Source organism: Apodemus sylvaticus, chromosome 13, assembly GCF_947179515.1.
Source record: "Apodemus sylvaticus chromosome 13, mApoSyl1.1, whole genome shotgun sequence".
In the NCBI taxonomy this organism is placed as follows: domain Eukaryota; kingdom Metazoa; phylum Chordata; class Mammalia; order Rodentia; family Muridae; genus Apodemus; species Apodemus sylvaticus.
The window spans coordinates 161,039-176,041 of NC_067484.1; the positions used below are offsets into that span (position 1 = coordinate 161,039).

General features: G+C 40.0%; 1 protein-coding gene across 1 annotated transcript; it reads left to right on the forward strand.

Annotated features, from left to right (window-relative positions):
- Positions 1-9,949: 9,949 nt before the first annotated feature.
- On the forward strand, positions 9,950-14,542 carry LOC127664116 (zinc finger and SCAN domain containing protein 4F-like). The gene is made up of 3 exons (XM_052155993.1): positions 9,950-10,428; positions 13,278-13,832; positions 13,889-14,542. The coding sequence occupies exons 1-3, from the start codon at positions 10,033-10,035 to the stop codon at positions 14,540-14,542; spliced, it is 1,605 nt and encodes a 534-aa protein (XP_052011953.1). The 5' UTR covers positions 9,950-10,032.
- Positions 14,543-15,003: the final 461 nt, after the last annotated feature.

Sequence of the window (15,003 nt, forward strand, 5' to 3'; positions counted from 1 at the left end):
ATAGGTTTTCTTGAACATTAATTGGAAATGTTGATGGAAAGAAAACACCCAAATCAAAATGGCTCACGGTCACAGGCATTTTCTTATTTGTTTTTCTGTTCAACGCCCAAGAATAGAGTTTGTTTGATGCATTTGTATAGAGTTTCTATAAAAGAAACTTTTAAAAAGTATGATGTCTAGTTTCTCAAGCAAAAAAAAAATATATAGTTTCTGAACAGTACCCTAATAAAAGTTTGTAAAGAAAGTATTAAATGAGTAGATACTATGAATTAAGGAGGCTTGTTTTTTCCTTTAGGGAAATTAAGGAAGAGTGGATCTGGAGAAAAGGAGATGAAAGACACAACTAGGAGAAGAAGAGGGAGGGGAAACTGTGGTCAGGATGTATTATATGAGAGAATAATACTAACAATGATTATAATAATGATGATGGTGGTGGTAATGATCATATTACAGTATTAATTCTATTAGTTCATGTCAGAAAAAATAATTTCATTGAATAGACTGTCATAAACAAGTGAGGCAATATGGACAATAAGCTAAAAAAGATCATCAAGGAATTTACTAGTAAGAGAATAAATACTATATGGTCAGTATACTCCCAGAGAAGTGGGATTTTCAGGTAGACATTGATTACAACCTTATGCTTTCATGTTTATAAAGCGGGAAAAGAATGTTGAAATTATAAGGACCCTTGCACAAATATGATAGGTTTGCACCACTTTAAAAATTCATAATTTCCAACCTTGAAGTTTCAAGGATTACAAGTCACAAAGGAATATACAAGAAGTACAAGGAATCGGGATTTTATACAAAGAGTATTCATTTTGAAGAGATGACAATTGGTATGGAGTATTAGTGTGTTGATGACTTGAAACCAAGTACAAGTAAAATAACAACTATTTTATATAAGTCCACTATTGATTTTCTAGATATGATTGTATTTGTTTTGAATGCATTTAGAAAATACCTGCTGCTTTTGACAATTATTTCCAATATTAAGAATAGCTTTTATCAGAAAACTGTTCACAGTTCTCCTCTGTGTAATGCCTAATCTATTGTGTAAGGATAGCATTTCCAAGTAAAAGAAGATATAGAATAAGGTTAAAACAGAAGTGTGGGAGTCCTAATTAGTATTAATTTGTCACCAATAGATTTAGGTCTTTTTTTTTTAATTTTTTATTCGATATAATTTATTTACATTTCAAATGATTTCGCTTATGAACATCGATGCAAAAATACTCAATTAAATTCTTGCCAACCGAATCCAAGAACACATCAAAACGATCATCCACCATGATCAAGTAGGCTTTCTCCCAGGAATGCAGGGTTGGTTCAATATACGGAAATTGATCAATACAATCCACTACATAAACAAACTCAAAGAACAAAACCACGTGGTCATTTCATTGGATGCTGAAAAAGCATTTGACAAAATTCAGCATCCTTTCATGCTTAAAGTCTTGGAGAGAACAGGAATTCAAGGCCCATACCTAAACATAGTAAAAGCAATAAACAGCAAACCGGTAGCCAGCATCAAACTAAATGGAGAGAAACTTGAAGCAATCCTACTGAAATCAGGGACCAGACAAGGCTGCCCCCTTTCTCCTTATCTTTTCAATATTGTAGTTGAGGTACTAGCTCAGGCAATTCGACAACATAAGGAGGTCAAAGGGATACAAATTGGAAAGGAAGAAGTCAAACTATCATTATTTGCAGACGACATGATAGTCTACCTAAGTGACCCAAAAAACTCCACTAAAGAGCTCCTACAGCTGATAAACAACTTCAGCAAAGTGGCAGGTTATAAAATCAACTCAAGCAAATCAGTGGCCTTCCTATACTCAAAGGATAAGCAGGCTGAGAAAGAAATTAGGGAAATGACCCCCTTCACAATAGCCACAAACAGTATAAAGTATCTTGGGGTGACTCTTACCAAACATGTGAAAGATCTGTATGACAAGAACTTCAAGACTCTGAAGAAGGAAATGGAAGAAGACCTCAAAAAATGGGAAAACCTCCCATGCTCATGGATCGGTAGAATCAACATAGTTAAAATGGCCATTTTGCCAAAAGCAATGTACAGATTCAATGCAATACCCATCAAAATCCCAACTCAATTCTTCACAGAGTTAGAAAGAGCAATTATCAAATTCATCTGGAACAACAAAAAACCCAGGATAGCTAAAACTATTCTCAGCAACAAAAGGAAATCTGGGGGAATCAGTATCCCTGACCTCAAGCAATACTACAGAGCAATAGTGTTAAAAACTGCATGGTATTGGTACAGTGACAGGCAGGAGGATCAATGGAACAGGATTGAAGATCCAGAAATGAACCCACACACCTATGGCCACTTGATCCTCGACAAAGAGGCTGAAAACATCCAATGGAAAAAAGATAGCCTTTTCAACAAATGGTGCTGGTTCAACTGGAGGTCAGCATGCAGAAGAATGCGAATTGATCCATCCTTGTCTCCTTGTACTAAGCTCAAATCCAAATGGATCAAGGACCTCCACATAAAGCCAGACACTCTGAAGCTAATAGAAAAAAAACTGGGGAAGACCCTTGAGGACATCGGTACAGGGAGTAAGTTTCTGAACAGAACACCAATAGCGTATGCTCTAAGAGCAAGAATTGACAAATGGGACCTCATAAAATTACAAAGTTTCTGTAAGGCAAAGGACACCATCAAGAGGACAAATCAGCAACCAACAAATTGGGAAAAGATCTTCACCAATCCTACATCAGATAGAGGGCTAATATCCAATATATATAAAGAACTCAAGAAGTTAGACTCCAGAAAACCAAACAACCCTATTAAAAAATGGGGTACAGAGTTAAACAAAGAATTCTCACCTGAAGAACTTCGGATGGCGGAGAAGCATCTTAAAAAATGCTCAACTTCATTAGTCATTAGGGAAATGCAAATCAAAACAACCCTAAGATTTCATCTTACACCAGTCAGAATGGCTAAGATTAAAAATTCAGGAGACAGCAGGTGTTGGAGAGGGTGTGGAGAAAGAGGAACACTCCTCCACTGCTGGTGGGGTTGCAAATTGGTACAACCACTCTGGAAATCAGTCTGGCGGTTCCTCCGAAAACTGGGCACCTTACTTCCAGAAGATCCTGCTATACCACTCCTGGGTATATACCCAGAAGACTCCCCACCATGTAATAAGGATACATGTTCTACTATGTTCATAGCAGCCCTATTTGTAATTGCCAGATGCTGGAAAGAACCCAGGTATCCCTCAACAGAAGAGTGGATGCAAAAAATGTGGTATATCTACACAATGGAGTACTATTCAGCCATTAGAAACAATGAATTCATGAAATTCTTAGGCAAATGGATGGAGCTAGAGAATATCATACTAAGTGAGGTAACCCAGACTCAAAAGGTGAATCATGGTATGCACTCACTAATAAGTGGATATTAACGTAGAAAACTGGAATACCCAAAACATAATCCACACATCAAATGAGGTACAAGAAGAAAGGAGGAGTGGCCCCTGGTTCTGGAAAGACTCAGTGAAACAGTATTCGGCAAAACCAGAACGGGGAAGTGGGAAGGGGTGGGTGGGAGGACAGGGGAAGAGAAGGGGGCTTGCGGGACTTTCGGGGAGTGGGGGGGGGGCTAGAAAAGGGGAAATCATTTGAAATGTAAATAAATTATATCGAATAATAAAAAAAAATTAAGAGTCAAAAAAAAAAAAACAAAAAACTGCATGTTGTAATCTATGAAAGTTTGTGGACTAACTTTTATGGGTGGTTAAATGTGTTGCTTCTTATTTGGGTTTATTTGGCTCTGAAATTACTTGAAATTGGTTTATGATACACAGCTGTTTTCCTGAATAGGCTTAAGAACATATTACGTTGGCCTTCCAGTTTCTGTCTCTGGCATGGGACCGTCCTCTGCCACAGCACACCATCTCCACATGGTGCAGTAAGGTAGCAATCCACCAAGGAGCGCAGAGGGGCCTGCCTGCACAGGTAGAACCACCCTCATCAGCGGATCACAACCAGAACCTTCTGGTAGAAACCCTCTGGTTTCCTTTTCCAGCTTGGGGCCACACTCTGCCACCATGTACCATATCCAAGTGAATCACAGAGGTGGCTAGCCACTCAGTAGTACAGAAAGGCTGGGCAGCACAGGTAGGACCACTCTTGCTGCTCAGAGGAAGCAGCTGGAAACCCTGATGTCACAAGAGGCTGGGACAAGAGTCTTCCAATTATTGCCTGAATCCAGAAGCTGATTGGGGCCACAGACCTACATACCCAAATACAACCACAAAAGAGCTGGTCATTCAGGAGTACCTACATACTAGTATATATGGAGAGAATGGGTCTCCCAGAAGCACAGATAAGCCACAGTCAGAGACAATAACACCAGCTAATACCAGAGATAACCAGATGGCAAAAGGCAAATGCAAGATTATCACCAACAGAAAACAAGGCAACATGGCACCATCTGAACCAAGTTCTCCAAAAACAGCAAGTCCTGGATACCCCAACACACCAGAAAAGCAAGACCTGGATTGAAAATTGCATCTCATGATGCTGCTAGAGGATTTCAAGAAGGACATAAATACTCCCTTAAAGAAATATAGGATAACATGAGTCAAAAGATATAAGCCCTTAAAAAGGAAACACAAAAAAAAAAATGCTTAAAGACATACAGGAGAATATGGGGTCAACAGATAGAAGCCCATAAAGAGGAAATGCAAAAAATCACTTAAAGAAATACAGGAAAACATAGATCAACAGGCAGAAGTCCTGAAACAGGAAACACAATCACTATTCCTTAATATCTCTTAACATCAATGGACTCAATTCTCCAATAAAAAGACATAGGCTAACAGACTGGATACGTAAACAGAATCCTACATTTTGCTGCATGCAGGAGACACAACTCAGTGTCAAAGACAAACACTATCTTAGAGTAAAAGGCTGGAAGACAATTTTACAAGCAAATGGTCTCAGAAAACAAGCTGGAGTAGCCATTTTAATATCAGATAAAATTGACTTTCAACACAAAGTCATCAAAAGAGACTCTGAGGGACACTTCTTGCTGGTCAAAGGAAAAATCCACCAAGAAGAACTCTTAATCCTGAACATATATGCTCCAAATGCAAGGGCACCCTCATTCAAAAAGAAACTTTATTAAAGCTCAAAGCACACATTGCACCTAACACAATAATTGTGGGTGACTTCAACACTGCCCTTTCCTCAATGGACCGATCAGGAAAACAGAAACTAAACAAGGACACAATGAAACTAATTGAAGCTTTGGACCAATTAGATTTAACATATATATATATATATATATATATATATATATATATATATATATATATATATATATATATATATATATATATAACATTCTATCCTAAAGCAAAAGAATATACCTTTTTCTCAGCACCTCATGGTACCTTCTCCAAAATCGACCATATAATTGGTCACAAAACAGACCTCAACAAATATAAGAAGACTGAAAATAATCCCATGCCTCCTATCAGATCACTATGGAGTAAAAATGGTCTTCAAAAAAGCAACAGAAAGCCCACATGCACCAACCTGGTTGGGAGATGGGCTGCCCAGCAGAGTGACCAGCACTCAGAGAAGGTCCCGCAGCAGCATAGACCATCAGCACTCACTGAAGGAGCAAACGGGCACCCCCTGGTTCACTCAGACAACCTGGGGCAAGGCATACTAGGGCTTCAGGGACACCCAAGAGGAGGGCAGCGCATTAGCAATCTGTAACAGGGGAAACCCAGCCATCCAGTGTTGCAGAAATAGCCATATTGCCTCACAGGAGGCATACAGGAAACACACCTCAGTGTCAAAGACTAACACTAACACTATCTTAGAGTAAAAGGCTGGGAGACAATTTTACAAGCAAATGGTCTCAGAAAACAGGCCAAAGTAGCCATTCTAATATCAGATAAAATTGACTTTCAACCTAATGTCATCAAAAGAAACACTGAGGGACACTTCTTGCTGGTCAAAGGAAAAATCCACCAAGAAGAACTCTCAATCCTGAACATCCATGCTCCAAATGCAAGGGCACCCTCATTCATAAAAGAAACTTTACTAAAGCTCAAAGCACACATTGCACCTAACACAATAATTGTGGGTGACTTCAACACTGCACTTTCCTCAATGGACCAATCCGGAAAACAGAAACTGAACAGGGACACAGTGAAACTAATTGAAGCTTTGGACCAGTTAGATTTAACAGATATATATATAACATTTCACCCTAAAGCAAAAGAATATACCTTTTTCTCAGCACCTCATATTACCTTCTCCAAAACTGATCATATAATTGGTCACAAGACAGACCTCAACAAATATAAGAAGATTGAAAATAATCCCATGCCTCCTATCAGATCACTATGGAGTAAAACTGGTCTTCAATAGCAACAAAAACAACAGAAAAGCCCACATGCACATGGAAACTGAACAATACTCTACTCAATGATACCTTGGTGAAGGGAGAAAGAAAGAAAGAAATTAAAGACTTTTTAGAATTTAATGAAAACGAAGACACAACAAACCCAAATATATGAGACACAATGAAAGCAGTGCTAAGAGGAAAACTCATAGCCCTGAATGCCTCTAAAAAGAAAATGGAGAGAGCATATACTAACAGCTTAACAATGCACCTGAAAGCCCTGGAACAAAAAGAAGCCAATTCACACAGGAGGAGTAGAAATCAGGAAATCATCAAACTCAGGGCTGAAATCAATCAAGTAGAAACAAAGATAACCATACAGAGTCAACAAAACCAGGAGCTGGTTCTTTGAAAAAATCAACAAGATAGATAAACTCTTAGCCAGACTAACGAAAGGGCACAGAGACAGTATCCAGATTAACAAACTTAGAAATGAAAAGGGAGATATAACAACAGAAACAGGAAATTCAAAAAAATCATCAGATCCTACTACAAAAGCCTATACTCAACACAACTGGAGAATCTGGAGGAAATGGACAGTTTCCTAGACAGATATCAAACACCAAAACTAAATCAGGATCGAATAGATCATCTAAACAGTCCCATAACCCCGAAAGAAATAAAAGGGGTCATAGAAAGTCTCCCAACCAAAAAAAGCATGGGACCAGATGGCTTCAATGCAGAATTCTATCAGACCTTCAAAAAAGACTTAGCACCAATACTCTTCAAACTATTCCACAAAATAGAAACAGAAGGAACACTACCCAACTTGTTCTACAAAGCCACAATTATGCTGATACCAAAACCACACAAAGATCCAAAATAGAAAGAGAACTTCAGGCCAATTTCCCTTATGAATATCGATGCAAAAATACTAAATAAAATTCTTGCCCACTGAATCCAAGAACACATCAAAACGATCATCCACCATGATCAAGTAGGCTTCATCCCAGGGATGCAGGGATGGTTCAGTATAAGGAAATCCATCAATGCAATCCATTACATAAACAAACTCAAATCAAAAAACAATATGATCATTTCATTAGATGCTGAAAAAGCATTTGACAAAATTCAGCATCCTTTCATGCTAAACGTTTTGGAAAGAACAGGAATTCAAGGTCCATAGTTAAACATAGTTAAAGCAATATACAGCAAACCAGTAGCCAACATCAAACTAATGGAGAGAAACTTGAAGCAATCCCACTAAAATCAGGGACTAGACAAAGGTGCCCCCTCTCTTCATATCTTTTCAATATAGTACTTGAAGTTCTAGCTAGAGCAATTAGACAACATAAGGAGGTCAAAGGTATACAAATTGGAAAGGAAGAATTCAAATTACCACTATTTGCAGATGATATAATAGTATTCTTAAGTGACCCAAAAAACTCCACCAGAGACCTTTTACAGCTGATAACTTCAGCAAAGTGGCCAGTTATAAAATCAACTCTAAGATCAAGAATTGACAAATGGAGCCTCATAAAATTACAAAGTTTCTGTAAGGCAAAGGATACTGTCTAAAGGACAAAACAGCAACCAACAAATTGGGAACAGATCTTCACCAACCCTACATCGGATAGAGGGCTAATATCCAGTATATACAAAGAACTCAAGAAGTTAGACCCCAAAGAACCAAATAACCCTATTAAAAAATGGGGTAGAGATCTAAACAATGAATTTTCACCTGAAGAAATTTGGATGTCAAAGAAGTACCTTAAGAAATGCTCAGCATCATTAGTCATTAGGGAAATGCAAATCAAAACAACCCTGAGATTTCACCCCACACCAGTCAGAATGGCTAAGATTAAAAACTAAGGAGACAGCAGGTGTTGGTGAGGATGTGGAGAAAGAGGAACACTCCTCCACTGCTGGTGGATTTGTAAGATGGTACAACCACTATGGAAATCAGTCTGGCGGTTCCTCAGAAAACTGGACATGACACTTCTGGAGAATCCTGCTATACCTCTCCTGAGCATATACCCAGAGGATTCCCCAGCATGCAATAAGGACACATACTCCATTATGTTCATAGCAGCCTTATTTATAATAGCCAGAAGCTGGAAAGAACCTAGATGTACCTCAATGGAGGAATGGATACAGAAAATGCGGTATATTTACACAATGGAATACTACTCAACAATTAAAAACAATAAATTCAAGAAACTTTTAGGCAAATGGTTGGAACTGGAAAATACCATCCTAAGTGAGGTAACCCAATCACAAAATAATACACATGAAATGCAATCTCTGGTAAGTGGATATTAATTAGCCCAGAAGCTATGAATACCCAAGGCACAATTAGCATAACAAATGACTTTCATGAAGAAGTAAGGAGAGGGCCCTGTTCCTGGAAAGGCTTGATCTTGCATTGTTGGGGAGTAGCAGGACAGAGAAAAAGGAGGGAGGTGATTGGAGAATGGGTGGAATGGGATATATGGGGAGGGGGGAACTGGGAGAGGGGAAATCATTTGGAATGTAAACAAAGAATATAGAAAATTAAAAAATGGAAAAATAAATAAATAAATATAGACGCTGAAAAAAATAGAGAACGGTAAACAATAAAAACACATCTGGAGGTATCACCTTCCCTGAACTCAGGATGTACTACAGAGCAATAATAGTGACATGGCAAGGAATTGGTATAGCAACAGACAGATTGATAAATGGAATCAAATTTAAGACTCTGAAACAAAGCCACACACCTATAGACACTTGATTTTTGCAAAGAGGGCAAAACAATACAATGGAAAGAAGAAAACATCTTCAGAAAATGATGCTGGCCTAACTGTATTTCTATAGGTAGAAAAATGCAAATAGTTTCATATTTATCACCCTGCACAAAACTCAAGTCCAGAGGAATAAAGGACCTCAATATAAAACCAGATACACCAACTCTAAAAGAGCAGAAAGTTGGGAATAGCATTAAACTCATTGGTACAGGAACAAATTATACAAGCCTATCTCTGCTTACAAAGATGAGCCCTGTTCAACCTCTGCCTTTTCTTTGTGATTCAGAGACATATTCAAGAAGGTCTCTGGTACTGTCTCAGTCCACTTGCAAGGGTTTGGCCTTGTTCCTTGAAGTATCTGGGGTCCAAAATTCTCCAGAAATGATGACAATTTAACAATTTTAGGACGAGCCACATGTGAAAGCCCAGGCTCAGAAGTCTGAGATAAACGCCAGTCTTGACACTCCCTTCCAGAGTGCACTGTCCCCTTTGAGCACAGTGACATACTATGTGTGATAAGATGTGTTCTGCCCACGGGAAGCATCAAGCATTGCACTAGAGACACAGCGCTGAGTCTGACATAGGATTCCAACTGTGATCAATCAGTAGGGCAGGTATCTCTCCAGTATTTTGTTTGATTTTTTTTCTGATGTAGTAAGGCAATTGTCAGGTAGCTAGTAAACCCACTGTGACAGAAATCGAGAAAGCTCAGCTGAACTTTTACTTCACTTGTCTCTTCTCTTTTTTCTTTATATCTTTTACAGATTCACCAATTGTTGAACCAGGCCTCAAGTAAGAAGACAAACGCCAAATTGCCATAGTTGAATTTTTCTGAGGATTCTCATCACAATGACTTCACAGTTCAGAGAAACCTTTAGGTCCACATCATCATCAAATGACTTTGAATTAGACTACGCAGAGTTTATTTCAACCCAGGCTTCTGCTATGCAGTTGGGAGAAGACATCTCTCACTCAGCAAGATCTCAGGTCAGTGTTTCTCCAAACAACCATGGCTCCCTGGCAAAGCAGGAGCTGCAAACACTCTGGGCGATGTTCACCTCCTGGTTGCAGCCAGAGAAGCAGAGCAAGGAGCAGATGATCTCTCAACTGGTCTTGGAGCAGTTTCTCCTCACTGGGCACTGCAAGGACAAGTTTGCTTTGACAGAGAAGTGGAAATCCAGTGGCAGAAACATGAGGAGATTCATGGAGGGTCTGACTGATGAGTACTTGAAGCCTCCTGTCATGGTGAGTTCCTGGGGTAAGAAATGGTTATGTGGGGAGGAAATGCAGTCACTTATAATATGAAAAAGTTCTAGAAAGTTGTAGATTTTGTTACTAGGGAGATTGTTCCACCTTACAAATCATGACATGTTGGAATTTGCAGTACTCTAAATTAGCATGAATAAATCAGAAAGGTTACCACCAAATGATTGATGGTTCTAATTAAATGTAGTATAGTTACATTGTTTCAGAGAGACTGTGGCATTGACATTTGGACAAGAATTTAAGGGTTTTAGAGGAAATGCCTTCTGTCTGGAGGATGGCTCAGTCATATTCTAATTGTGAGAACTGTGTTGGAATCTTAGCTCACATCTTATCTCTTGACTCTTAGCACTACTCTCTGATCCTGTTGTACCATGAAAAGTTTGTGAACCTCAAAAGCACACTGAGAGCTATATGTAATGCAACTGCATTAGAGTATTTTTATTCAACCTTGACTTCGAGACACAGCAGGAAGTTGGAGCTCTGAGCCTAATTTTAGGCAAGCATTTATAGAGGCAAGAAAGGGGTCTCTAGTCTGGTATACATCTGACTGGGGGGCCATTATGGCCTTTAACATGGTTGGCTGGTACTGAGACCTAAACCATAAACATCACTTCTGTTTTTCTCCTGATTGATAGGCATTAGGAAGTGAAGTGTCAGGGCCGGACTTGTAGCCTGGGGTGGCAAAATTGTTGGGGAATAACCTGGAAACTGGTGCTAGATGCAGGTATTATTTGGGGAAACCGCTGCTAGTTACCAGCCTGTTTGTTAACCTGAGTATAACCTTAGGTTAGCCTCTCTAAGCTACAGTCTGAACCCAGAAGATTTGGTCTCTCAGTCCCTGTACGTACAAGGCAGACTCTGGGTAGTCAAGTGACTACCTTGCTTTCCAGATTGGCTAATGCTCGCCAGTTAGATGTCCTATCCAGAAAACTGAGGTGCACAACAGCTGAGCAAGGACTCTCATATTGATCTAGCGCTGTCACATCCATTCACAACAGTGTCAGTTTCATAAGAAATGCCTTAACGAATACTGGTACTTCACTTCAAATTTTCAAACCTTGAAAGATGTAATGTGAATGTAAATACATTGAATCTTCTTCTAGTGGCTGGATTTGTGTATTTCTCAGTCAGTGATAAAAATTACCAAGGTGGAGAAAATTTTCAATTTTAATTTTGAGATCCAGGGGGTTCCAAATTAAAGTTTTCTTGTTAAGAACATCTGTGATCAAGGATACTTGTCTAGGGCTAGTAGTCAATGGGAGGGACAAATATATATATATATATATATATTTGTCCCAATGTGTGTGAATATATATGTATATATACACATATATATGTGTATCTAATGTTTGTATATATATATATATATATATATATACACAAACACACACACACATTAGAAATGAAACCTCACACATTGTATGATGTCATTGCTATGCAAATCACTTCTTTCGTTTTATGTATTTTAGTTTTGGTTTCAGTTTGTTTCTAGGTTTTTGTTTTTGTTTTCCCATTTGAAGTATGGTTTTGTAGTGTAGCCCAGGCTGGCCAAGAACTTGGGTCTAAAACATGATCCCTTTCATAGGTATGGGGACTTTCCCATCTCCACTGTTTGAGTTCTCCTTGCAGTTGGTTTTATTCCTTGTCCACACTTGAGCTTTGTTTTATATTAAGAATTTCATGGTTGAATCTAAACTCCAAGCAAACAGTCTTGTTCCTCAGAGCGGCAGCAGAGTGCGTCCTAGTCAGACAGTGTAGGTGTAGGACTTGATTCAGACAGGTGTGATTTTGGTTTAAGAGTTCAATAATAAATAAATAAATAAAACCTCCCCCTTTTCCAAATTAAAGCTTTCTTGATAAGGACATCTTTGGTCAAGGATTATTGTTTAGGGCAACAGTGTCATGGGAGGGACAAAAAACATATAAGTGTTAAAAGAAAGCCTACTCACACAGAAAAGTGAAGTGACTGATAGGGAGCGGCCACTTAAGGACCAATGGCTGTAGGTGGGAAAGCCTCAGCTACTTCAGAATGACTATGGAGCATCACAAAGTTCCAGGACAGGACTAACCATTGCCTGTCTGAGGCTAGGATGTTACAGGGGCATCCACTGTGCAGTTAACATGGAGACCCTGGGGACGCTAAATGAATATAACAGTTACCCACCTTTGACCCACTGAAGGAATGCCAGTGGAGACTGTCCCCCACACTGATATTCTCTCTCACACAGGGCCATCTCTCTTAAGTGGCCTTTGAGAAGGAGCCACCTGTCTGTCTGAGGCAAGACACCAATGTGGTATCTACTACAGAGTGTGCATAGAGATCCCGAGGATTCCAGACTGAAAGTTACAATTACCTGTAGTTAAGTTCATGACAGTATGAGGGTAAAGACAATCACACAAACTTTTGCATGAATTAAGCAAGCCCTGTTTTATGTCCGACAAGGCTGTTTCTCACAGGTTGGCTTTGAGAAAATCACAGTGAACCAACAGACAGTGGGGTTTATATCCCTCTAAAAACTGATGGTGTAAGGGGAGGTGGGGGGGATTGTTTATATAGGAATTTGTCTGAACATTTCAAAACTTGTCAGGGTGGAGGTCAGCTCATACAGCTCATAGTAAGAGTATAGGCTTCAGAACTAGTCCAATTTCAGAAAATGGGCCAAGATATGATCAAATTCAAGTTTTACAAAAAAACCAAAAATGCAATGATTCTATTTTGACCTTGTAATAAGGTTCCTAACCTTAAGATGGAGTAGCGCTGCTCCTTCACTGCCCAAAGGTTAGAGACTACAGCAGAGGCTCACGGTGGTCACTGGCTTTGTTTACAGGTCCATGTAGCCATGCACGGGCAGGAAGCCCTCTTTTCTGAGAACATGCCCTTAAAAGAAGTCATCGCACATTTGGAGCAACAGAAGGTAGCAACAACTCCCGCACAAGAGAACACAAGGGCACTCTTGGAGATCCCCAAAGATGTGTTCTTGGCAGCAGGGGAGTCAGACTGGACAGAAGAGGGCTGCCGTGTGATTCTCTACTTGTGTACAGTTTTATCAATTGTCTTATTTGTCACAGGACATGAAAATACAGACGATGGCTGCCAATCCCCTTGGAACACTAGTGTTGGAAGTGACGGTGTTAATAGTGCTGGAACTGTGAGGGATTCCCTTTGCACCTTCCAGAGAGTGCAATATCAGGAGTTTGAAGACAGGGATGTTTCTTATGGAGTCCCACAGGTTTCCAGAAGAGTAACTCAAGATACTTCCAGGTCCCAGGAAGTGTCCCTGAGGGCACCTTCTTCTGAAGAGGTCCTTATGGAGGTACAGCCAGTGTTTCTCTCCCTCACCGAGCAGTCTGAGGAGACTGGAGACGGCTACAATGCTACTGATGTGAGTGGCGGGGTTATTCGTCTCACAAGTGAGGATATTCCATTTTCATTATCCAGGGAGAGCAGTACTCTGTACCTGATGTGGAAGGCGTTTCTTACAGAGAGCCTCAGGATTTAAGAATAGCAGTGTGCAGTACCCGCAGGTCCCTAGACATATCTCTGTGGGCAGCTTCTCCTGGAGTTGTCCCTATGGAGGTCCCAGGCTTCCTCTGCAGGCCAGAGCAATCTACCCCTAAGTCTGTCCCTCTTTTCCAGAATCATGAGGCAAATTCCACCTTTAAGGGTAACCAAGAGAGACTCCAGAGAGACCCAAACCATACAAATGCGAGGAATGTCCCAGAACCTTCAAATATCCCTGCAACCTCTCCATCCACCCGAAAACACACAAGAAGGAGAGGCCATTCTTCTGTAAGGTGTGCCAGACAGGCTTTCACCAAGTCTTGGAACTTCGAGTTCATGAGGTCATACACAAGGCAGGGAAGCCTTTCACATGCGATGCCTGTGGAAGGGCCTTCCGATACAAGACCAACCTGCAGGCTCATGAGAGGATCCACACAGGAGAGAAGCCATACTCCTGCTCCCTGTGTGATAGCACCTTCCGCCAGTCATCCACATACCACAGTCACCTCAGGAAGTTCCACAAATCAGAATGAAGCGCTCACACCTCCGGGTGAGCAGGGATTCAGCCTCAGGGTCTCATCTGCACATTAGAAGCCTGTTAGGGAGTTAGCCAGTTAAGCTCTTTCATTTAACATTCAGATTATTCCTTCCATGTGCTGTCCCATGCCACTGGCATGTGAGGGTAAACATGAAGTTTTTGTCAGTTTGTTCACCAAATTTTTTCAAGTGCCTAAATACTGGCTGTTATCTGATTTTCCAGTAGTAAATAAATGTTGATGGTTCTGTTTCTACTGTGCGTTGTTTCTTGTGCTTTTATGTGTCCTGTGTGTGGATGGGTGCCAGTGTGTGGGGCTATTGTGTCTTACTTTCTACCTCATTTGAGACAGTCTTTTTTAACAATTTGTTCTCCAGGTAAGGTGACCCCAAAGAGCATACAAATCCTTTTGTCTTTGGTCTCCACAGTTGTTAGGATGTTGAAATCTGACAAATGTCTCTGCCTCTAGATCTGCCTTTCAAAAATTATTTTATGTGTTTGTGCTTGAGTGTATATA

Coding starts and splice junctions, on each gene's coding strand:
- LOC127664116 (XM_052155993.1), top strand. CDS start 10,033: ATGACTTCACAGTTCAGAGAAACCTTTAGGTCCACATCATCATCAAAT. Junction 10,429..13,277: donor ACTTGAAGCCTCCTGTCATG/GTGAGTTCCTGG, acceptor CTTTGTTTACAG/GTCCATGTAGCCATGCACGG. Junction 13,833..13,888: donor ACGGCTACAATGCTACTGAT/GTGAGTGGCGGG, acceptor TTCATTATCCAG/GGAGAGCAGTACTCTGTACC.